This window comes from Bos grunniens, chromosome 7 (genome assembly GCF_055505025.1).
Source record: "Bos grunniens cultivar Pamir isolate PY7600 chromosome 7, Bosgru_T2T1.0, whole genome shotgun sequence".
Lineage (NCBI taxonomy): Eukaryota > Metazoa > Chordata > Mammalia > Artiodactyla > Bovidae > Bos > Bos grunniens.
Genome location: NC_141171.1, coordinates 82,021,303 through 82,047,091, shown reverse-complemented (window position 1 = coordinate 82,047,091; position 25,789 = coordinate 82,021,303). Strand labels below are relative to the sequence as shown.

The window sequence follows — 25,789 nt, the reverse complement described above, 5'->3', positions numbered from 1 at the left end:
TGTTAAAGGTTACAGGAATCACTGTGAGAATAAATATGGGGTTATTCTTTACCAATAGGAAATCCTTCAAACAAACTTAAATCATCCATATGATGGAATACTATGTAGCTATCAGAAATAATGAGATAACTCTATATATGCTCACTAAGAAAGATGTCCATTGTGTAATATTAGGTGGAAAAAGTAATTTATAAAACAATGATCCCATTTATGTAAATATGTTATAAGTGTGCATACATCCACATGTACATAGAAAACAAACTACAGAATTGAGTCAGAGGTGGAAAGAAATATTTTCAATTGTATTTTATATATCTATATATTATTAGAATTTTTGTAATGATCATGTATTTTTTTCCTTGTAAAAGTTATTAAATTAAATATAAAAATTCACTTCATGAAGAAAAAAAAAGTAATACTATGCTTTCCTTCCACTCTCTGCAGTCAATAATACTCTAAGAACCATAAAATGTTCTTGCATACAATATTAACTTTTATTTTCTCTCCTTTCTAAACTTATCATCTAGTTGCTAAACAAGAACAAAGCCAGTGCTTTTCCTAGGTCACTACCTAATTATAGTATACCTTCACTATGCTTCTCAAGTGGACATTGTTTTACACCACTTAGGGCCTTCACTTTTAAATTCCATCAATAAAAACATGCTGGGAACCCCAGCAGTGTGCCTGTTTGTGTAAGAAGTTAGCTTTCTCACATCAGTCCTACTCCCTTTCCCTGGGAGGACTCTTAGACCTACCACGTCACTCTCCTTTTTACCTCTAATCCCTACCAACTTCTTAGATGAGCAGGAGAACACACTGCTCGAAGGCAACGGCACCCTACTCCAGTACTCTTGCCTGGAAAATCCCATGGACGGAGGAGCCTGGTAGGCTGCAGTCCATGGGGTCGCTAAGAGTCGGACACAACTGAGCGACTTCACTTTCACTTTTCACTTTCATGTGTTGGAGAAGGAAATGGCAACCCACTCCAGTGTTCTTGCCTGGAGAATCCCAGGGACGGAGGAGCCTGGTGGGCTGCCGTCTATGGGGTCACAAAGAGTCGGACACAACTGAAGCGACTTGGCAGCAGCAGCAGTAGCAGCAGCAGAACACATTGCTCTCCCCTACCCCAAAGGCAGGTTAAACCCCAGCAAGGGCAGCGATCCCAGGGTATAAAGAGCAGAAGAAAATCCATTTGTCAGGTCAGAAAAGGAAGTTACTGGACCAATTTGATGACCTTATTGAGGAGAGGGAGATGTAGATGAGCACACATGCTTATGTGTTGATACAGCCTGCTTATTTCATACAAATTTTTTAAAAAATGGTTATAGTGTAAATAATGCTAAATCCCTTCTCTTTTTGGAGCCAAAGCATCAAAAGTAAGTTTAGGTCACATTCGTTCCATTTTCTTTAATAACAGTTTCAACAGAGAAAAATGTTAACAGTGTTAAGTTTCACTATTAAGCATTTTCTGGGATTTCATTCTCATTTCTCTCTTTCAACTTTTAATAAATGTTTTTCAGGTTTTTTCAACTTGCCCCGTTGAAAGTTTTCAATTTTCAGTTCATGGATGTGGGACCTTCATATGTACCCTCCTATTTTTTATTATATTAAACAATCTGGTTTTGTTTCCAAGAGCATTCCTGCCTATTTGTGCCTGAGGAACGGCCAACAAAATTAACACTGTAACTGACTGGAGGGGAGGATGTGGGGAGCCTGCTGTAGGAAAAATACATTTTTCTCTCTTTGTTTCTACTTTCAGCTTAAGTTTATAGAGATTTTACCATATTTTGTTTGCTCTAGATGAAATGTTCCCAAAGTTTATCATTGCTTTTCTAATATCATAGACAAGAAAACATAAAGATGAACCCAAGTTCTGACCTTCTCCAACCTGATTTCTAAATTTGAATTTAATCTGAATCTTATTCCTATCTTAAATAATTTCTTTTTATAAAAGTGTCTGTTATAAGGGACTTATTCAAGAAAATTAAGAGTATTAAAGTGATTTTGTACTTAATGAAATAAATTGAAGGAAATTTGATAGTCAGACAGTAGAAAATTATCAGGGTAGCAAATTGTCACTTTCATTTCAAAACATAGTCCTTGCAAAGCTGTATAAATAATTTATTAACTTTCCTAGTTTTTCATGAAATAAAGGGTACCTGAGCTTGAGCAGTTTTAACTGGGAGAAGGATTCTGCTGTGTGGGTAGAAAAAAGGAAAGGAAGGTGAGCAAGGCCTTCCTGATATGGGTGCATACAAAGTATAGTAAAATGGGTGGCTGAAAACAACAAAGATTAATTCTTTTACAGGTCTAGATCTGGAAGCCAGAAATCCAAAATCAAGGTTTGGCAGGGCCATGCTCTTCCTTTGTGCTCTAAAGGAGAAATTTTCCTTGCCTCCCTCTTAGGTATTGGTAGTTGTCAACTTGTAGACACATCACTCCATTGCTTGCCTCTATATTCACATGCCTTCTTTACCATGCGTCTGTATCTCAGTGTCCAAATCTCCCTCTTCTTAGAAGGAAATCAGTCAGATTACATTTAGGACACACTCTAATCCAGTATGCCTCATCTTAACTTGATTATATCTGCAAAGACTCTATTTTCAAATAAAATCACATTCACAGGTTCTGGGTGGACATGAACTTGGAGGGGGACACTACTCAACCAGTGCAGGTGAAGAAGCAGGAAAAGATGGGAGAATGGCAGTCCCACAGGTCCTGCACCGAGCACAGAGGCGCCCTGCCCAGAATAGCTGAAGGAGGCCAGACCCTCAGAAGCTGCTCCAGCCTGAGGACACTAAGGCAGATTCTCACAGTTGTTGCAGGAAACCAAAAGGGTTCTGACCAATAATGGGGACGAAAGTACTGAAAGCTTTTAGAAAAGGCTGCACTGCACTGCACTACACTCACTGTTTTTACGCATGGGACCTGGATAATGTGAGACTGAAGACTTTACTGGAGTCATCCTCCCTGCCAAAAAGGGCATTCAGTATCCACTACTTGGATCAACACTAGACACATGGCAAACTCATACTGCAAGCAGAGAAGAGCAAGGAAGAGGAAGGAAAGAGGCAGGATGTTCTTCACTCATCCTTTTTTATTAATGTAACATAAGTTTCCTGACATATTTCCCACAATGAGTCACAACCTCTGCCCTCACAGTCATTTCCATTCCAAGCCTGTGCATGTTTAAAGCTCTTATACTGATGCCCTCTCCTTCTGTATCTTCCGTCAGAACTCCTGCTTCCCATAGTGTGACACTAGCAGCTTGCCTCTGCATCAAGGCAGGGCCTGTGTCAAAGCCCGGTGGACACAATGAAACAGCAGAAGGAGCAGAAGCTCACCTCTTCACCGCACACTTATGCTACAAATCTTAGAGGGCCTTCCCTCATTTCCATGAGTTAATCATGTTATCTACCTGCTGTGTTCCCAGTCTTCGATTTAGAAACGAGCCAGCTGAACTGACGATCATGTATCTAACAGAATCTTAACCTAAAATCTGTATTCATTAAGTTTTCATTTCATATAATAAGGGGACAGATTGGTATCCTTCAAGAATTTTTGCATTTATCTGTTTCTTTGGTCTTCTGGCCATGATAGAATTCTTAAGCAACTAGAAAACAAAACCAAATAAATATGAAATTGGGGTTTTCAGGTATTGGACACAGGCAGTGTAGGACGGTGATCTCTGAGGAAAAGGAAATAGGCAAGGTGAGCTCTGTAAGTTCCCAACTCGCTGCTTGAAGAAAGCATTTAAAGAAAATGACTAAAATGGCAAATGATTTCATTGTTTGCTTAAATAATCTAAAAGAATCAACAGAAAAAGTAGTAAAATAAATAAGAGAGTTTCAGAGAGTGGCCAGAAAAAAAAAATCAACATATAAAAATCAGTAACTTTACAAATGTAGCAATAATCAGTTAAAATCATAAAGATAAATAAAATACTATTCCTAATATGAATACAAACTGTCAAACATCCAGGAAAATACCAAACCAAAATATCAGGAAAAAATCATCATGTCAAGAAAACTCTACAACTGTATTAGAGGACATGAAAATAAACCCAAAAAGTTTTCTTATGAAACCTGTAAAGCAATTTTAAAATTAATTTTAAAAGAAAATTTATGGGGTAATTATTTTTTTAAATAAATGAATGATAGGATTATCAGATATCAAAACCAACTAAAGAGCACTAGTACTAATTAAAATCTATGTTATTATGGCAGAAGAAAAATAGATCAGAATTAGAGAATGGAGTCTAGAAGTAGACACAATTATATGTTGAAATTTAAATATGATAAAAAAAGAATTTAGACCATAGATGGAAGAATGCCCTGGTCAATAATGAAATGAAGTCAACTGATTCACCTTTAAATAATATAAACTATATTACCACATCTCACAGTCTCCAAATGAATTCTAGATGGATTAGAGCCCTAAACATAAAAAATAAAATAATAAAGGTCTAGAGGAAAATCGGAGAAGGCAATGGCATTCCACTCCAGTACTCTTGCCTGGAAAATCCCATGGACGGAGGAGCCTGGTAGGCTGAAGTCCATGGGGTCACTAAGTCGGGCACGACTGAGCGATTTCACTTTCACTTTTCAATTTCATGCATTGGAGAAGGAAATGGCAACCCACTCCAGTGTTCCTGCCTGGAGAATCCCAGGGACAGAGGAGCCTAGTGGGCTGCCGTCTATGGGGTCGTACAGAGTCGGACACGACTGATGCGACTTAGCAGCAGCAGCAGAGGAAAATACAAGAGAATATTTTCTTAATTTGTAGTTAGAAAAGATTTCCTGAACAAAATACCAACCTAGAAAACATAAAGCAAAAGACTGGCAGATTTATTAAATATTAAAAACTCCTGTTTGACAAATGATACTATTAACAAAGTTAAAAGAGAAGTGACAGTCTGGGAAAAAATATTTGCAATACATATAGGAAATGAAGGATTGATAGTCATAATACAGAAGTTACTCCTACAAATCACAATTACAATGATAAACAACTACAGTAAAATAGACAAAGGGCATAAACAAGAAATTCCTAGAAGCACTATGACCAATAAGCATGTAAAAATATGTTCAATACCAAGGTAATGAGGAAAATGCAAATTGAAACAATATATCATTTTTCATCTTTTAGACTGAAAAACTTTAAAAGATCAGTAATACCTAATTTCATAGAGAGTATGAGAAAGTGGGCATATACTTATTGATACGAATAACTGCTCCAGTCAGGAGAGAAATTTTGTCTGTTTTCTCATTTACTCATTTATTCATTCAATAAATATTAGCACCTAGGTCATATAACGTGGTGGGCTAGGACCTTGAAATACAGCAGTGAACCAAACAGACAGAAGTTCTTGCCCTCAGGCAGCGTGCATTCTAGAGGAAAAGATGCAGGTCAGAGAAGGTAACAACTGAATATGTAGAACAGGTGATTTTAATGTGAGAAAAATAAATAAATAATAGTAAAGGGGTTTGGAAGTGACAAGGTTAGGAAGATGCTATTTTACATAGGGTGGAGGACAAATAGGAAGACTCACGGATAAGGTGAGGGATGATCTGACTTGAAGTAGGGAATAGTCACAAAGCTACCTTTATGAACACACTGCTGCTGCTGCTAAGTTGCTTCAGTCGTGTCCGACTCTGTGCGACCCCTAGACGGCAGCCCATCAGGCTCCGCCATCCCTGGGATTCTCCAGGCAAGAATACTGAAATGGGTTGCCATTTCCTTCTCCAATGCATGAAAGTGAAAAGTTAAAGTGAAGTCGCTTAGTCGTGTCTGACTCTTTGCGACTCCATGGACTGCAGCCCACCATGCTCCTCTGTCCATGGGATTTTCCAGGCAAGAGTACTGGAGTGGGGTGCCATTGCCTTCTCCGTGAAACCTCACACTCTTTCTCAACTCCCGGTCTAGTGAACACACTAGACAGTAGGAATGAGATACACCAAGACTCCATGGTGGAAAACAGCAGGAATAGTATATGACTGGAGAAGGGAAAATGGAAAGGAGAATGATGGCATTTAAGACTATAGAGAGGAAAGGGGTGGGAACCATTTAGGCCATGGAAGTCATGGTCAAACGCTCAGATTTTACTCTGACAAAAGCTGGAAGTCACTGGAAGATTCTGAGCCACAGAGTGATATGATACTACTCGCATTTTAAAAAGGTCACTCTAGCTGCTGTTTAGAGACCAGATTCCTAATGGGCACTAGTTAGGAAGCTATTGCAATGTGTGTATATGCTCAGTTGCTCAGGTATGTCTGACTCTTTGCAGCCCCATGGACTGTAGTCTGCCAGGCTCCTCTGTCCATGGGATTCTCCACGCAAGAATGCTGGAGTGGGTTGCCATACTCTCCTCCAGGAGATCTTCCCAACCTGGGGATTGAACCCACATCTCTTGCATTGGCAGGTGGACTCTTTACCAGGAGCACCACCAAGGCCAGGTGAGAAACCTTGGCAGCCTGGGCTACAGTGGCACAGTGAAAGTGGTTGATTATGGATAAATTTTGAAGATAATAGGATTTATTAATGGATTAAAAATAGAATTGTAAGAGAAAGAGAGATGTCAAAGGGGACTCTAGATTCTTGTTCCAAGCAACTAGAAGCTAATATTTCCTGAGATAGGGAAATATGTGGAAGAAGTAGGTTATGAGGGAGATGGGAAAGGTTAAGTAAAAATGAGTTAAATGTGCTGCCTCATAGACACTCAAATGGAATGTCAGTTTGCTGGATATAAACGTTTGAGGTTCAGGGACATGATAGGTGCTAAAAATACAATTTCAAGAATCATCAATACATATATAGTATTTACAGCTAAGGAGGTGGGTGAGATCTCCTCAAGAGAGAGTCTAACTGTTGAAGAGAAGTCCCAAGATTGAGTCCTGGGGTACTCCAGAGTTGAGCTATTAGGAGAAGAGGAGGAAGCAGCAGAGGAAGCCACTGAGGAATCCTTGAGAAGTAGAAGGAAACCACAAGCTCAGCATCTCAAATGCCGAAGAATAGTTCAAGAAGCCTGTTCTACACAAATAAGAATAAGTACACATAAAAATTGTTTTGCATGGATATTTATTAAAGTATCATTTGCCATAGAAAATTAAATGTCCATAGGTAGAGGGAAGCTTAAAGTATGGTGCATCTGAACAAAAGAACAAATTATAACAACTGAAAAAAAAAAGCCTGGCAGATGGAAATTATTGATGTGGAATGACCTCTGGATATTGTTTAAAAAAAAAAAAAAACTTTAAGAACAATCATATGGAATGACTGATTCCACATATATGGAAAAAGAAAACATATTACATATATGTTACCTGCAGAGCAAGCAGGGTAGTGTGATGACAGAAAGCCTAAGTTCCAAATAAGACTTCCTCAGCTATAAATCAGAGAAGGCAATGGCACCCCACTCCAGTACTCTTGCCTGGAAAATCCCATGGATGGAGGAGCCTGGTGGGCTGCAGTCCATGGGGTCACTAAGAGTCGGACACGACTGAGCGACTTCACTTTCACTTTTCACTTTCATGCATTGGAGAAGGAAACGGCAACCCACTCCAGTGTTCTTACCTGGAGAATCCCGGGGACGGGGAAGCCTAGTGGGCTGCCGACTATGGGGTCGCATGGAGTCGGACACGACTGAAGCGACTTAGCAGCAGCAGCAGCAGCAGATATAAATTTGGCTTGTTACTGTGGAAAAATTTAACTTTTATTGGCCTTCCTCTCTTTTATAATATCCCTCAAATGGTGGTTCTAAGGATAAAATAAATATACAAAAAAGATCAGTGTCCAGCAATAGTAATCACTCAGTAAGTGTTAGATATGACTAATGTCTTGATAGTATATGCTATTAACCATACATATGAATGCATAGGAAGTAATTTTGAAGTTTATTCCCCAGACTGTTAACACTGGTTTTCTCTAAAGAGAACTTCAGGCCTAAAAGTTGGCAGAGAGGTAAGAGGTAGCTGAAAGGCACATAAAACATTTTGACATATTATGTGTGTATATTACTTAAATTTTTAATAGTATACTAGTGCAGATTTTTACAAAAGTATATGTGCATTTCCTGTGAAATTTTTAAACTTTTTTTTAATTTAGAGAAGGAAAAAGAACAGTAAACATTTATGGATCTCAAAGGCTATTTACTGTCATTTTTATTCAGCTGACACCAAAAAGATAAATCAAAGAACTGGGATAATGTGAAGCAGGCAATATAACATTTTCTAGCCATTTCCAAGAAAGATACACAGACATGTGGCAATAAAAATAGAAAAGACAGAAGAGCCTGAATAAAATGAAATAAATGGAAAAGAATGAAATTGAGCAGATTCATAGAGTCTGGGTCTACCCATTTAGACAAACCTAAAGCCCTACCTATCACACTGAGAGAGGCAGACACCTAGTGTCTCCTGACACATTTCCAGTGACACAGACAGCATGTGTCACCTTCTATTAACCAGATATAGTCCTCACTGGTCCTACTTGTCTCATCCAAAGCAATACACACTTAAGACTCTCTCTTCACTAAGACTAACTCTTGGCTACATATTGTGGCCCCACTGTCTTGTCTGGGCCAGTCCAGCCCTGCCCCACGTGGGCAGGGAGAGTATTCCAAACCATAGGTTGCTACAGTTGCTCCGAGTCTAAAGCAAATACAGCTAAGACTCTTTCCATTTAATGACGCCAACAGGTAGAAAGGTTTAGACAATGTGGATGTACAACTGCGTGACTTCTGACTTTGACTAAATTCTGCTTGGAGAAACAACAGGTATTTGCAGGAGACAAATTCTAAGGCACATTCCATGTAGACTCAACTTAACTCTTGCACATAACTCATTTTTCTTCACCTCCTTCTTTGTCTTCAGTGTAAACCCTTCACCAGCTCCTTCTCAGACCTTCCCAAGGTAGAGCTCACTGCTTCGTGTATGGCTCTGCTTCTAATTACTATTTACTGCATTTGCATGTGTTTTTTTCTCATTATAATGTCATTAGAATGCAAGGGAGCCTGGTTGCCAAGGCAACCAGGAGTGGTGAATGCACGGCACAGCCTTTAATGAAAACTTAACCCTACTTCGTTTAATTCCCACTGTGTTTTTTGGCTCACTTCACTTTTGTGGTTTCAAGAATGGAAATATCCTGCAGTTACGCCTTCTTATGCAGTGCTGCTCCAAGGTCTTGGGAGCATTTGTGTTGCCCTGAACATTCTAACAACACTTTATACGTCTCATAACTAACCTTGAAAACTTCCTCTGATAACAATAAATTCTCCTTCTGATCGACAGCGCTCACTCGACGCAGTTCTTTGAATATCTTAAATAGTTTATCTTTCTCCAGACTAAATATTCTCAGGTTTTTCAAATTCATTATGTTGTCTGCAGTCCTTATTCACCTAATGGCCCACCCCTGAAAGCATTCTAAATTATTCTACTCCTTCTATAGCATCCTGCCAATCCGGTAACCTTCTCAAAACAACACAGATTAATTTGACATGACTTCTTTTTAGCCAGCCTACAAAGGTATGCTTATCAAAGTTAGGTATAATAATAATAACAGCTTATCAGATGATCAAATCAAGACTTAAATTAAAAAAAAAAATCTCAGTCAGGTAAAAATAAGATGATACTTAGCATGAATAAAAGCAAAATCCTAAAACTAGGCTAAAAAATCCAGCTACACAAGTACAGGAGCTCTTGCTAAACAGCAAACACAAGAGATATAGGTGCCTTCAGGTTCAATAGGAGCCAAAGTGTGACAAGCTGTCATGAAGGGATTTCTTAGAACTCAGTTTGTAATTCTTATACTTGCAGGATAAGGTAAGGAGAACAAGGTCAATAATACTGCAGAACTGTTTTAAGAAAGTAAATCTTGTATGAACCACCAACTAATGACTACAAAAATCGATTGTTTTCTGGTATCACTATCTTTCATATTACGAAGAAAGACAGAATTCGTGGGGTCAGCCACTGAAGGAAGGCAGCCTGAGGAGTTAGAAACAACAGGAACTGAGCTCTCACTTCTGAGGGAGCAGACTCGAAGAGGGGACCAGTGTGAATGCTATTGTCCAACAAAGCCAGTGGCAATGATAATAATGTTCTTTGTGCCATCCAAAATGGTAGGCAGTAGCCACTTGATATGCAGCAAGTCCAACTAGGAAACCATGTTTTTCATTTTATTTAACTTTACTTAATTTGAATTTCAATTTGAATAGCCACATTTGGTTAGTGGCCACCAGAGCTACATAAATGATGGGCTAGTACAGAGTAAAATGTTCTGATAATAATAAGATTAGACTACATTCTATAGCTTTCCCCCAAACAAGCAACCGAAGTGGGACCCAACAATATCTGATTGCAGTCTTCAGGGAGGCCCTACTATAGCATCCATTTCAGGCCACATCCTCTACAGCAAAAGGCCAGGCCATAAGAACAATCTGCCTGAGACCAGGGGTGGGAGTTTAAAAGGAGATGGGTAGTCAGGATCACTACAGACTTGAGAAACAGTATGGCATGGAGTTAAGTACACAGACTTGAAAATCACACTACCTGAGTTCATGTCCCAGTTCTACCTTGAATAAGCATGACCTCAGTTTCTTCATCTATAAAGTGGGGATAATAACGAGTACCATTACCAACCAGTTTAGAAAAAAAAAAACAAAACCCTGAGTTAGAACCTAATACAAAGTAATTGTCAATGAGTGTTTTTTCTAAAAAGTAGGCTTCTCCTTAAAGTGTTAACTTACTGTGATCAATCCCCATGAGTGAGTCAGAGGAGGCTAAGATAACATATTTCTCCTTGCAGGCCTTTACTCTGCTACATAATTTAGAAACTATCTGAATAGCAATTTGGCTTAACCCAGCTTAGTCTGGTTCATCAGCCTTCTGCCACCTACCCATTCTGCCATACTACTGCGGGCCCTTGTCCCTCACATCAAGAAGACATGACACTGCACTTGCCCAGCTGGTAAATATATATCCTGAACTTTTACCCTCTCTCAGTCCTTGCTTTGTACTCCATTTTCTGATAACTCTTAGATATTGACTTTGGAACCCATCATAGTTGACATTTCTGCCTCAACCTTCCTGTCATATGATTCAGTCCAGTGCTTCCTAACCCATTTCACATCATGACACATAAAAATTCATATTTGAAAAGTATAATGAATAAACAGAGGGATATTTAGTAGTGTCTACATGAAACCTGGTTAAGAAAACTTAAACATATTTTCTTCATACTATATAATTATTATAGTCAATTCCTATTCCTACTCCCAGCACCAGGCTAATCTACTTTCTGTCTCTATATAAAGGAGTATTTATCACTTTTCTCCACATGATGGAAACTCCTTTCTCATCATTAACCAGAACTTGGATGATTCAAATCTAAACTGGACTTCAAAAGTGTCAATATCCAGTAAAACAAATAGATCTTCATTTACTTTCATCAACAAATGAAATGTGAAAATTTCTTATGATAATATGAATAAATTGTAAATACAACTGAAATCATACTCCTTAACCAATGAAGTAGCTTTTCCTTAAGTACACAAGATGTTGCTCTACTTGTCTTAATAATTATTCTTTACTATTCAAACTGTGACACTGACTAAATGGTGGTAGTTTAGTCACTAAGTCGTGTCTGACTCTTGCGACCCCACGGACTGTAGCCCGCCAAGCTTCTCTGTCCACGGGATTTTCCAGGCAAGAATACTGGAGTAGGCTGCCATTTCCTTCTGCAGGCAATCTTCCCGACCCAGGGATCAAACCCAGATCTCCTGCACTGCAGGCAGATTCCTTACCGACTGAGCTACCAGGGAAACCCTTTAGCAATGCTGACTAAATACTACAAGTGAATCTTTCTTAATTCCTCATTTCCAAGGCCGAATTTTTTACTTGAATCCATAAACTTTATCAGTACATGTGAATACATTATCATGAGATCCTGGTAATTTTCTACTAATTAGGTTCATTCTTTCAGCTAATTAAGTTTTTGTTTTTTTGTTTTGCCACCATGCATAGTGAGGAGTCCTAATCATTGAACCACCAGGGAATTCCCTAAGTCAAATAACTATCTTTCAACAAATTTTCAAAGTAAGAATTGCTTACCAAAAAAAGTTCCAATTTTCCTTCTAGTTCATAAACTTTGACAAAACTCTTCACTGGACATTTACTGGCCTTTATTTAGTAATAAACAGCGGAAAGTCGTATTCCAATCCCATTTCTTCACATGAAGCCAAAAATAGATGTGAGTGAAGCAGCTTCAGCTACATTAGATTCTCCCTTTTGATACATCACACTATGTGAAGCTCATATACAGGCAAACTTTTACACAAAGACTTTCTCTTTGAATAAAACATCATATTCTTTGAATCTCAGTGTTTTCATGACTCTTGATGTGCAACCATTATAGCTTCCTGTCGCTGCAGTCATTCTACCAGTAATACAAATTCAAGCATGTTTCCATAATACCTTATTTGTTTCATATCTTAAAGTATGAATTTACCACCTGCAATATTTCATCCTCAGTAATTTGTTTTGGTACTTCTTTACAGAGAACCAATATTCTCCCTAGCATTTCTCTTTAGGAATTCTAACTGGGCTGGAATTTGGCAGTTGCTAACGTGTAGATTCATTAATCTGCAATAAAAGCTCATTTGACTTAATAATTATCTGGGTTAGTTTTGTCTTTATGCCATATGACATATCATCAATACATTTACAAATACTATCATCTGACAGTGCTACCTCTACCTCTTTTGCTTTATTTGCAAAAGTTTCCAGCCTGGCTGGTCAAATGAGGGCTTCCATCCTAGTGCAAGGCAGCTTGGCTTCAACTTTTAATGATGTGACCACTCAACTGTCTTATTTTGATTTTTACCTTGACCTAAATACATTGAAATAGTTCATTGTTAGAAACAATCTCAAAATAGCTTTGATTTTTGCATTGCTTTTTCAAAATTTTAAAAAGTTCGTCTTTCCCTGAACAGGATGAGTTTCAAAGGTGAAGTGTCAGTGCAGTTTGCTTGATATCTTGTCTTCATCTGATAACTTTTCTTTCCAGAAAGGCATTTAGGCTAAGGGGAAAAAAGTTACAGAGCACACACATCAAAGGTGGAGATAATTCTCATTTCATTACCTAATTAGTGACTTCACGGAGAAGGCAATGGCACCCCACTCCAGTACTCTTGCCTGGAAAATCCCATGGACAGCGGAGCCTGGTAGGCTGCAGTCCATGGGGTCGCTAAGAATCGGACACAGATGAGTAACTTCACTTTCACTTTTCACTTTCATGCATTGGAGAAGGAAATGGCAACCCACTCCAGTGTTCTTGCCTGGAGAATCCCAGGGACAGGGGAGCCTGGTTGGCTTCCGTCTATAGGGTCCCACAGAGTCAGACACAATTGAAGCAACTTAGCAGCAGCAGTGACTTCAAGTTTTTTTGATACTGTATTTCTTTGTGAAACTCATTGAAAAGTAAGTATAATAGCTGTAAAATTTAAATATTCTTTAAATATTATGAAAGTGAGAGTGTTAGTCACTCAGTTGTGTCCAACTCCGTGATCCCATGGACTGTAGCTTGCCAGGATCCTTTGTCCATGGAATTCTCCAGGCAAGAATACAACAGTGTGTAGACATTCCCTTCTCCAGGGGATCTTCCTGACCCAGAGATCAACCCAGGTCTCCTGCATTGCAGGCAGATTCTTTACTGTCTTAGCCACAGAAGTCCTTAAAATATTACAATTAACTAATATATGAATAAATATTAGAAGAAATAATAGGGCCAATAGGCTTTTACAACTACATAAAATCTACTTACAGAAATAGGAAATCTATGCTAATTAAAGTTTTAAAAACAAACTTCATGTAAACTCAAATGAATAATCATTGCCTTTTGTTCACTCCAAAAAATTAAAACTTTGAAATATTTTAAAAATAAATATAATGCATAAACTTGTATATGATTAAAATATTTTGACAATTTATTTTCTGAAACTAGAAAGCCTTTCAATGAGTCACCTTAATTAAATTACATTATTATCTGAATTTTTAAAAACATTTTTTTAATTTCAAAAAACAAACATATATTATTATAAAATTCTAACAAGAATGTGATTTTGGCTAATTATTAACACCAAAAGCAAAAACCAAGTAAAGTAAGTAAGCAAATTAAAAAGCAACAGAATTAATGTTTTATTTAGTAACAGTATGAGAAAATGATAATAAAAGTAATAAAAATGATCATATATAAGCTCTAAGTCAGAAAAATTATAAAATGATGGTGATGATGTTGATACCAAACTAAATTAAAATTAAAATTAAAATATTTACATACATTAAAAAAAATCTTAAAAGATGGAAGCAATGCAAATATCCATCAAAAGATGAATGAATAAATAAAACATAGTATATTTACAATATTATTCAGCCTTAAGAAGGAAGAAAATTATAACATATACTATAACATGAATGAACCCTGAGGACATTATGCTAAAGCAAAATAAACCAGTTGTAAAAGGGCAAATACATGATTCCACTTAAATGAGGTAGCAGTCAAGTTCATAGAAAAGAAAGTAGAATGGTGGTTACTGGGCCTGGGTGGAAGGAGTTATTTTGTGAGTAAAGAGTTTCAGTTTACCAAAATGAAAAAGTACTGGAGAAGGGCACTAGTAATGACTGTCAACAATATGAATGTACTGAACACTACCAAAATGTACTACTTTCCAGTTGAGTTCAGTTGAGTTGCGCAGTGGTGTCCAACTCCCTGCGACCAAATGGACTGCAGCACGCCAGGCTTTCCTGTCCATCGTCAGCTCCCTAAGCTTGCTTAAACTCATGTCCATCAAGTCGGTGATACCATCCAACCATCTCATCCTCTGTCGTCCCCTTCTTCTCCTGCCTTCAATCTTTCCTAGCATCAGAGCCTTTTCCAATGAGTCATTTCTTCACATCAGGTGGCCAAAGTACTGGAGTTTCAACTTTAGCACCAGTCCTTCCAATGAATATTCAGGATTGATTTCCTTTAGGATGGACTGATTGGATCCCCTTGCAGTCAAAGAGACTCTCAAGAGTCTTCTCCAACACCACAGTTCAAAGGCATCAATTCTTGGGCGCTCAGCTTTCTTTATAGTCCAACTCTCACATCCATACATGACTACCCGAAAAACCATAGCTTTGACTAGACAGACCTTTGTCAGCAAATTAATGTCTTTGCTTTTTAATATGCTATCTAGGTTGGTCATAGCTTTTCTTCCAAGGAGCAACTGTCTTTTAATTTCATGGCTGCAGTCACCATCTACAGTGATTTTGGAGCCCCCCAAAATAAAGTCTCTCACTGTTTCCATTGTTTTCTCATCTATTTGCCATGAACTGATGGGATTGGATGCCATGACCTTCATTTTTTAAATGTTGAGTTTTAAGCCAGATTTTACACTCTCCTCTTTCACTTTCATCAAGAGGCTCTTTAGTTCTTCGCTTTCTGCCATAGGGGTGGTGTCATCTGCATATCTGAGGGTATTGATATTATTCCCGGCAGTCTTGATTCCAGCTTGTGTTTCATCCAGCCTGGCATTTCACATGATGTACTCTGCAAATAAGTTAAATAAGCAGGGTGACAGTATACAACCTTGACATACTGCTTTTCCTATTTGGAATCAGTCTGTTGTTCCACCTTCAGTTCTAACTGTTGCTTCTTGACCTACATACAGATTTCTCAAGAGGCAGGTCAGGTGGTCTGGTATTCCCATCTCTTTCAGAATTTTCCACAGTTTATTGTGATCCACACAGTCAAAAGCTTTGGCATAATCAACAAAGCAGAAATAGATGTTTTTCTGGAACTCTCTTGGTTTTTTGATGATCCAGTGGATGTTGGCACTTTGATCTCTGGTTCCTCTGCCTTTTCTAAATCCAGCTTGAACATCTGGAAGTTCTCAGTTCACACATTGCTGAAGCCTGGCTTGGAGAATTTTGAGCATTACTTTGCTAGCATGTGAGATGAGTGCAATTGTGCAGTAGTTTAAACATCTTTGGCATTGCCTTTCCCTGGGATTGGAATAAAAACTGACCTTTTACAGTCCTATGGCCACTGCTGAGTTTTCCAAATTTGCTGGCATATTGAGTGCAGCACTTGCACAGCATCATCTTTTAGGATTTGAAATAGCTCAACTGGAATTCCATCACCTCCACTCGGTTTGTTTGTAGTGATACTTCCTGAGGCCCACTTGACTTCGCATTCCAGGATGTCAGGCTCTAGGTGAGTGATCATACCATTGTGATTATTTGGGTCATTATCTTTTTTGTACAGTTCTGGGCCACTTAAAAATGGGTTAATATTTTTTCCCATAATTTAAAAATATTTTAATGTAAATGCTAAAAATGGTATACTTTATGTTTTATATACTTTTGTTATCACAATTTTAAGAATTTTTAAAAGCTTACTAATAAATATATCACAAGCTTATAATCAGACATACTGAAATGACTCCAGATCTAATGTCAAGGGTATGTATAATGTGATGTGGATACTATAGAGAACTTCCAGGCCACAAGTACCACAACTAAAGCTTTTCGGTCCAAAATAATTATTGAATTTATAGAGTTTACATAGGGAACTACTCAAATGGAACTCAAATATCATTTTAATTACTATAAATTTCCGAACAAGTGTACAAAACACAAGGACCGTAGTATCTTGAATTAACCCGTAACCTGTGCACGGCACAGCAATGTACATGGCATGGCAATTAGGAAGCTCTGATCTAGTAAGTCAACTTTCAGCTTTCTCCTGTATCAGTTTATCTCTCTACCAAACTCAGCATATTCTTAGACAGTCCTCTGGGTAAGTCTCATCCCAGCTCCATCAGGGATTGAGACCTATGCTTCTTGCATGCTATGCTCAGGACATCTCCCTTATGGCACACCCCATTCTCAAAGGCAAGACCCAGAGAGTGGCTACCAAAAAACTAATGCATCATAAGCAATCTTAACAGAAACAGCATTTGCAACAAGGTGAATGATATGACCTTCTAAACCCCTATTTCTATGACCTATGAACATTTTTATGACTTGAGGTTACATAACATAAATCTAAACTTTATATTCTGATTGCTTGTCCAGGTATCAGCGATGAATAAAATGCATAAGAAGAGGCATGCCTCAAAATGGTTTTTAGTAGCACTAAGATACACTAAGTGAAAGTGAGAAGTAAACGAAACTTGTCAGCTGATGCTCTTCCATTACTACCTCTTCTGTGTTGTCCAGGCCCACATTATATCCTATTACTGTGGTCCAAAGTTTCTGATCCATCAAAATTGCCACAAAGTACATAACTCAACTTTCTCTGTTCTTTCCTTTTTTCCCCCTAAAACCTACTGTGATTACTGGCGCGGGGGGGGGGGGTGGGGGGCGGGGGGCGGGCATGCTACAGAGCATAGACAGAGGAACCAGAGATCAAATTGCCAACATCCGCTGGATCATTAGAAAAGCAAGAGAGCTCCAGAAAAAATATCCATTTATGCTTTCCTGAATACGCCAAAGCCTTTGATTGTGTGGATCACAACAAACTATGGAAAATTCTTATAGAGATGGGAATACCAGATCACTTTATCTGCCTCCTGAGAAATCTGTATGCAGGAAAGAAGCAACTGTTAGAACTGGACATGGAACAACAGACTGGTTCCAAATAGGACAGGGAGTATGTCAAGGCTGTATATTGTCACCCTGCTTATTTAACTCATTTACAGAGTACATCATGCAGAATGCTGGGCTGAATGAAGCACAAGCTGGAATCAAGACTGCCAGAAAAATATCAATAACCTCAGATAAGCAGATGATACCATCCTTATGGCAGAAAACGAAGAACTAAAGAGCCTCTTGATAAAAGTTAAATAGCAGAGTGAAAAAGTAGGCTTAAAATTCAACATTCAGAAAAGTAAGATCATGGCATCCAGTCCCATCACTTCATGACAAATAGATGGGGAAACAGTGGAAACAGTGAGAGACTTTATTTGGGGGGGCTCCAAAATCTCTGCAAATGGTGACTGCAGCCATGAAATTAAGACACTTGCTCCTTAGAAGAAAAGCTATGACCAACATAGACAGCATATTGAAAAGCAGAAACATTACTTTGCCAACAAAGGTCCGTCTAGTCTAAACTATGGTTTTTGCAGTAGTCACGTATGGATGTGAGAGTTGTACCATAAAGAAAAGCTGAGCACTAAAGAACTGATGCTTTTGAAATGTTATATTGGAGAAGACTCTTGAGAGTTCCTTGGACTGCAAGGAGATCAAACCAGTCAATCCTAAAGGAAATCAGTCCTGGGTATTCATAGGAAGGACTGATGCTGAAGCTGAAACTCCAATACTTTGGCCACCTGATGTGAAGAACTGACTCTTTGGAAAGGACCCTGATGCTGGGAAAGATTGAAGGCAGGAGGAGAAGGGGACGACAGAGGATGAGATGGTTGGATGGTATCACCGACTTGATGGACATGAGTTTGAGCAAGCTCCGGGAGCTGGTGATGGACAGGGAAGCCTGGCATGCTGCAGTCCATGGGGTCACAAAGAGTCAAACACGACTGAGTGAACTGAACAGAGCATACACATCTTAGTTCCCCAACCAGGGGTAGAAAGAATCTGTGACCCCTACAATGGAAACACAGAGTGTTAACCACTGGACCACGAAGGAAGTCCAAATCTACCCTAATCTTTAAAAATATATTTTGGCAAGGCCCTACTTCCATTTGGACACAAGAGTCTAGTCAGGTTTTTCTTACTAGATTTTCTTATGAGAATATCAACACCAACTTTCACTCAATGGTCACTAGAGCATAAGGACCTGCTCTTCATAGGAATCAGAATAGCTCCACTTCAGGACTTCCCTGATGGTACAGTGGATAAAAGTCCTCCTGCCAGTGCAGAGGACTTGGGTTCAATCTCTGGCCCATGAAGATTCCACATGCTGTGGAGCAACTAAGGCTCACGAGCCACAGCTACAGAGCCCATGTGTCACAACTCCTGAAGCCCATGTGCCTAGAGCCTGTGCTCCTCAACAAGAGAAGCCACCTCAATGAGAAGCCCACACACCACAACAAAGAGCAGCCCCTGCTCACTACAACTATAGAAAGCCCACATGCAACAACAAAGAGCCAGTACAACCAAAATTAAATAATATTTAAAGGATATTTCCACTTCAGGTTCCACTTTCCAGCACTTAGCTCATTAACCATTTGATGTCATCAAGCTGTTTTGTGAGAGTATGGGAATTACTTTTTATTCAAATTTTAATATCTAATGTTATATAATGGGGCAAAAGGACATAAATCAACATTTGAAAATCTCATCTTAGACCAAATGCTTTTCAAACCATCTGTGGTGAAAGATCAGGATTTTTATTTCCAATCTGTCATAGACATACTTTTGTGAAAAACACTAAAAATGAATTACCAGGAAAAAAAAATTAAATTGAAAAATCCAAAGCATACAAAATATGAGCCCCAACTAAAAAAAAGAAGAAGAAGAAGAAGAAGAACTATTTTTTAGAGTACTTTTAGGTTCACAGCAAATTTGAAATGAAGGTACAGAGATTTCCTATAAATCCCCTGCCCCCACTCATGCATAGCCTCTTCCATAATCAGTATCTTTTTTTAAAATTATATTTGACAGATATAAAATTACTCTGTCAAATTACTCACAAGTTTCTAAGTACTTGTTTTCAATTTCTTTACTTGTCTCTTGCATTGGTACCAATATAGGACCACACTGAGTAGCACTGCCTCTCTTATCCCAACCCAAATATCTACCTCCATCCTATCACCAGAGGCAAACAATCCTCCCCATAAAGATGCACGAAGATAGAGAATGCCATATGCTATGGTTATTGAGAAAGCCACTTGGGGTATATACACATCTGCCATCTATAGATTTCTAATCCATAGAAGATGATCTTTTTTCATAAGCCATTCACTAATCGAATATACTTTCAGGTTTATGAGAGTAACACAGTCTAGGTGTTTTACATGTGCCTTTCATTTTGAAACCTCTCATTTTTTTAGGGTAGTTAAAACCCATACTCTGGTTCTTGATTATTTACATAATAAAGATCTATTTAAATGCACATGCACTACACCCTCCTGAAGTCAGCAGGAGGTGAACATGAAGATCTGAGACCAAACAAAACATCTCTGTATGTGTGCAAAGCATGTTTCCATTGTGCAATTGCTTTACAAATAAGAAATAAACACTGGGTTTATAAAACTTGGAAGAAACGGTTTAATAGCTTTGACTGTTTTCCATTACAGGAAAATTTACATGCTGAAAAGTAGCAAAAACCAGTGCAAAAGAATAAACAGTGGGTGCACTTCAAGGGCTTGCCTCTTTTGAGAATCAGGAGCAAAATTGGGTTTTATTAGCTGTTTCATTAAGTTTTACTTTGAAGAAAAGCAAACAGTGAAGGCATATGTGCAATATCTGATGAAAAAGAGATTTTATTCTAAACAGTCTCTGTACAAAACTCATTAATGTAACATTAAATGTGAAGACTTGTTTAACAATTTAAGGATAATTTTACTCATTTTAGTTTATTTATAATTTCTAACACAGTTTATTTAACATATTTTAATCTTTAAATCACCATGTATACTAAACTAATACATTAAATCTGTCTTTTCAATGACATTTTGCAGTAAATATCTACAGCAAACTGTTAAGGGCAATTAGTATATGAAGTTTGTACCAAATTTAACACCTAAAGCTAATACAGCTGGATACTGATAACTTGAAAAATTCATGAAAACAAAACAGTTCATCTTAATCAAACTCCTAACTATAAATGCTTTTCTTTATTACAAATAGACCTTTTAATAAAAATCTAAACATCGGTGTTACTATAATCCAATATCTAAAATCCAAGCATCTAATACTGAAATTATTAAATAAAAGCTTTTTCCTCAGAGCAAATTTAGACATGCCAGATAGTCATCATATTCTCACTGGAAGAATTTGCTCAACTGCTATTTTTCCATATCAAGCCTAGGTGTTTTTAAGAAGCAACTAAAATTTCAAAGTAGGAAGAAAAATATATATATCCCAGTTCTCTTCTCTCAGCTACAAAATAACATGGGCCTCTGGTATAGAGCAGATTAAACTTTAGCTTCTAACTGAGTTAGATGAACTCAGTATTAAACTGCAAGCTGAGGGTTAAGTCCATAGTCCTTAGAAGCAGACACACGTTGGTTCCAACCCTGACACTGCCTTTTACATAAAGACCAGGTAACCTTGGACAAGTCACTAACTTCTCTAGGCCCCCATGCCTCATCTGAAGTAGATACAATAACTGCTAACTCATAGAGATGTTGTGGGGATTAAATTAAATGAGATATTATATGTAAATAACAGCACAATGATGGTGCTTTGAAAATGGACTTTTCTCTTTAGAAAAAAAACTTTACTCATTTTAATCAAAATAATTTAGTACATAATTTAAAAAGTCAAGCTGTACTAAAAAGCAGTTATAACAAAAATCAGTAACCCCCTTTTTATTCCTCCCCATTCTCTGGTCAGCCTACCCAGAGGCAACCTCTTATAACTTTCCTTGTTATACCTTCTGCCATTCATCTCCAAATTCCACACATTTTCTGTATATGAATTTAGATATTACCAACCGATCTATTGTGTAGATTACATATATTCAAATTCAGTGTGACCTCCCAAATTAAAACATCAGAATCTTTAAACAATGACTTTAAAGGCTGGAGTAAACTCAATCTTTAAATATTTAAAGATTGGGGTAAACTCATACATTAGAAAGAATATACAGAAGAAACAGTCTCTGTCTTAAGAGCCTATGTAGTTCAAATCAATTATAATCAATGATTAAGGGATCTACTTCTCAGAGCAAAAGTATGAAAGGGATTTATTTTTTCCAGTAACTGCTCTTAGCACTCCTGTGTGGAATCTTCTTTCTCACTTGATAAGTGTTGCTGATCAATTGTCTTTGTTGTTGTTGTTCAGTTGCTCAGTCATGTCCGACTCTTTGCGACCCTTAGTGAGCCCAATTTTTTACACCTCCCTATATCGTTGTCCTTCAGCAGTGCCTTTCCACACTGACTCTGAGCTTGACCCCACCTCCACCCAAGAAAAGCTCAAGTGGAGGTCTGCAAGAGTGCTTGAGTGTTTCTACTTTCTTCATTTGGACCCTAACCACTGCCATGAGAACAAGTTCAGGCCAACCTGCTGAAACACAGAACCAGGCTGAATCACGCTTCTTTGTGAGGCCCTCTTAGACAAGCCAGCTCCAAGCCAATACTCAGCTGGATTGTATTGAGTTGGCCAAAAAAAGTTCATTGGGTTTTTCCATGAGACGTTATGGAAAAACCCAATGGAACATTTTGGCCAATCTCGTACATACCTAAGTAAGCCCTGTGGACATCAACTGAGCCTACCATAGGTCAGCAGAATAGTCCGGCCAACTGGTAGATATTTGAGAAATAATAAATGGTGGTTGTTTTAAACCACTAAGTTTTATAATGATTTATTATGCTGTAATACCTAAGTGATATATTGTTGCTATTGTTGTTTAGTCAACAAGTTGTGTCCAACCTCTTTGTGACCCATGGACTGTAGCCCACCAGGCTCCCCTGTCTATGGGATTTCCCAGGCAAGAATACTGGAGTGGGTTGCCATTTCTTCTCCAGGGGATCTTCCAGAACTAGGGATCGAACCTGCATCTCCTACATTGGCAGGTGGGTTCTTTACCACTAAGCCACCAGGAAAGCCCACAACTGATATATTAGGGATCCTTAAAAACAATTTGGTTCCATTCTATACTTTTTAGATGCTTTCAGTTATTAGAATTTGAAACTTCAGATAATTAAGACTCAATCTTGTATTATTTTTGCTATTTTGAAGATTTCAGGCTCAAAATGAATTTGAAGCTCTTTTTTCCCTGTAGTTCAACCCACAGTCTCTGCAGCTTAGAATGGAGAAAAGAAGCATTGTCCTGCTCAGAGAAAGCTGCCTCTCACTACTTCTTCCAGAAGCCCATGGCTTGAAAACTGGAAGTAGGAAAGAAGATCTTCCCCTTACTCAACTATATGCAGTCACAGTCCTCTCTTTGTTGTCTGCTGTTGCTCCTCTGGCTGACAATGACTGGGTGTCACTGCTCCTGCAAATGGCAGGCATGTAGCTGCTAGCTCCTTCATGAGTGATTAAATGGGCTCTTCAGAAGATCCTACAGGGACATTTACCTGATCTAGACAGTAACTATCTGTCCTTTTCCACTGCTGAGGTCCCTCTACACCCTCCTGGCCTGAGCAGGACAAGGAAAAACTAGGTTCAGCACAGCTACTCTATGAAGTGACCATATTAAACAGATTAAACAGTATCCTCTGCCCCCAACTACTACCATCAATTCCCTTTAGTCCTGCTCCAGCAAAAAAAAAAAAAAAAAAACATGGCAGATCAGCAAGTCCATGGAGAAACAAATGTTCAACCAAACAATGAATGACCCCCCTCCCAACTTGAAAGTACCCCATACTCTTTACAAGTGGTTCTTTGGGGAACTAAAAGAAATTTGGGAGGGAGGGAATCATTTCTCATTACAAACTGTGCATTTCTGCTCTGCTGAATTCTATTCTCATATTGGAATAGGGTGGAAAATGCCAGTTCTTCAGGAATGGTTCCTCTGAGCAGTCTCTGCAGGCAAGTTTCTGGCCCCAGTGGCTAGTAGATTATTCATAGCTATCCAAATATAGAAAATTAGTTATTCAAAGTCTTTTGTCCTCAGCTTGGGGCCTTAGCTGCAAATCGGGAACAAGATAAAAAGGTCCCACTCAACACACTGTTACATGGTTATTTTAAAATCTAAAGTATGCATTAAATTCTACTATACTGCATATCATTATAGAAAATTCCATTTATACAGAAATGCCAGTTTTATTAAAAAGACTGCCCTGAAGAGGTTATTTGAATGATACTTATTAACTTTTTATGTAAATTTTATGGTGTTTTCATGGATCCTAATTCATCAATTAAGGGATAAAAGAAGAACATTGGCATTTTTTAAAATTTCTCATATTTTTTCAAATAAAACTTTTTGTCTAATAAAATTCTTCAAAGTGTAGATATTTTTTTCCCAGAAAGTCAGATATTCAATCATTCGTTTAACAAATATGTCTGTGTATCTACTTTATACCCAGTGATATTCCAGCTGCTTTGGGCATATCAGCAAACAAAGATCTCTATCCTCATAGATTAAACAGTAGAAAAGAGACATTAAACAATAAACATAATATGTATACCTGTAGCTGATTTGTGCTGATGTGTGGCAGAGGCCAACACAGTATTGTAGAGCAGCTGTCCTCTAATGGCAGACAGTTTAGAAGAACTGAAGAACCTTGATGAAAGTGAAAGTGAAAATGAAGAGTGAAAAAGATGGCTTAAAGCTCAACATTCAGAAAACTAAGATCATGGCATCCAGTACCATCACTTCATGGCGAATAGATGGGGAAACAGTGGAAACATTGGCTGACTTTGTTTTTTGGGGCTCCAAAATCACTGCAGATGGTGACTGCAGCCATGAAATTAAAAGATGCTTACTCCTTGGAAGGAAAGTTATGACCAACCTAGATAGCATATTCAAAAGCAGAGACATTACTTTGTCAATAAAGGTCCATCTAGTCAAGGCTATGGTTTTTCCAGTGGTCATGTATGGATGTGAGAGTTGGACTAAAAAGAAAGCTGAGCGCCGAAGAATTGATGCTTTTGAACTGTGGTGTTGGAGAAGACTCTTGAGAGTCCATTGGACTGCAAGGAGATCCAATCAGTCCATCCTAAAGGAGATCAGTCCTGGGTGTTCATTGGAAGGACTGATGTTGAAGCTGAAACTGCAATACTTTGGCCACCTGATGTGAAGAGCTGACTCATTTGAAAAGACCCTGATGCTGGGAAAGATGGAGGGCAAGGAGGAGAAGGGAACAACAGAGGATGAGATGGTTGGATGGCATCACCGATTCAGTGGACATGGGTTTGGGTGGACTCTGGCTGTTTGTGATGGACAGGCAGGCCAGGCGTGTTGTGGTTCCTGGGGTTGAAAAGAGTCAGACACGACTGAGCAACTGAACTGAACTGAGCTGTCCTCTAATAATTGTATTTTGTTCTATACTTCTCAAAAAAAGAAAATGAGTCTAAAAAAATAAACTCACTGAAGGTATTAAAAAAAAAAAAAGTAAGTTACAGAAGGTGACTAATATTACGAGAAAAAGAGTAGAGGAGAATAAGGAAAATCAGGAGTAAGACTGTAGGTAAGGAGACCAAGTAGTGTGAAATGTTGAATAAGGTGGTCAGGGAAGCCTCAGTAAGAAGGTGACATGTGAGCGAACACATGGGATGGGAGGACAGAGAAACGGGAGCAGTTAGTCATATCTGGAAGAAGAATGTTCTAAAAGAAGGCCCAGTCAATTCAGAGACCACTCCCCAACCCCGACCCTGCCCAGGAGGTAGTGTTTGTCTGGTGTGTTTGAGGAACAGCAAGAAAGTCAGTTTGCCTGGATGGTTGTGAATGAAAGGAGGGAAGTAGGAAGTGATGTCAGAAAAGTAAGAGAGTGCGGAGGGAGCAGATCACAAAGTTTACAGGTGACTGTAAATGCTTTGGCTTTCACTTAGAATTGAGAAGTGACTGATACAATATGACTCCCATTTTAAATGGGTTACACCATAGGAATACAAGGGTGGAAGCAGGCTGATGGTTAGGTGGTTGGGAACGTAATTCTAGTAAAAGTTGATGCTTCACCAGA

At 38.3% G+C, this 25,789-nt stretch overlaps 1 protein-coding gene across 4 annotated transcripts in view; it reads right to left on the bottom strand.

Moving 5' to 3' along the window:
• The window catches only part of ATG10 (autophagy related 10), a 262,954-nt gene that overhangs the window by 201,373 nt on the left and 35,792 nt on the right, over positions 1–25,789 (bottom strand). For 2 of the 4 annotated variants that reach the window (XM_086412856.1, XM_086412858.1), the window contains exon 3: positions 24,296–24,390. The exons of the other annotated variants lie outside the window; for them this stretch is intronic. In XM_086412856.1, coding sequence (XP_086268982.1) covers positions 24,296–24,390 — 95 coding nt within the window. The remainder of the gene's footprint in view (positions 1–24,295; positions 24,391–25,789) is intronic. 4 annotated transcript variants of the gene reach the window in all.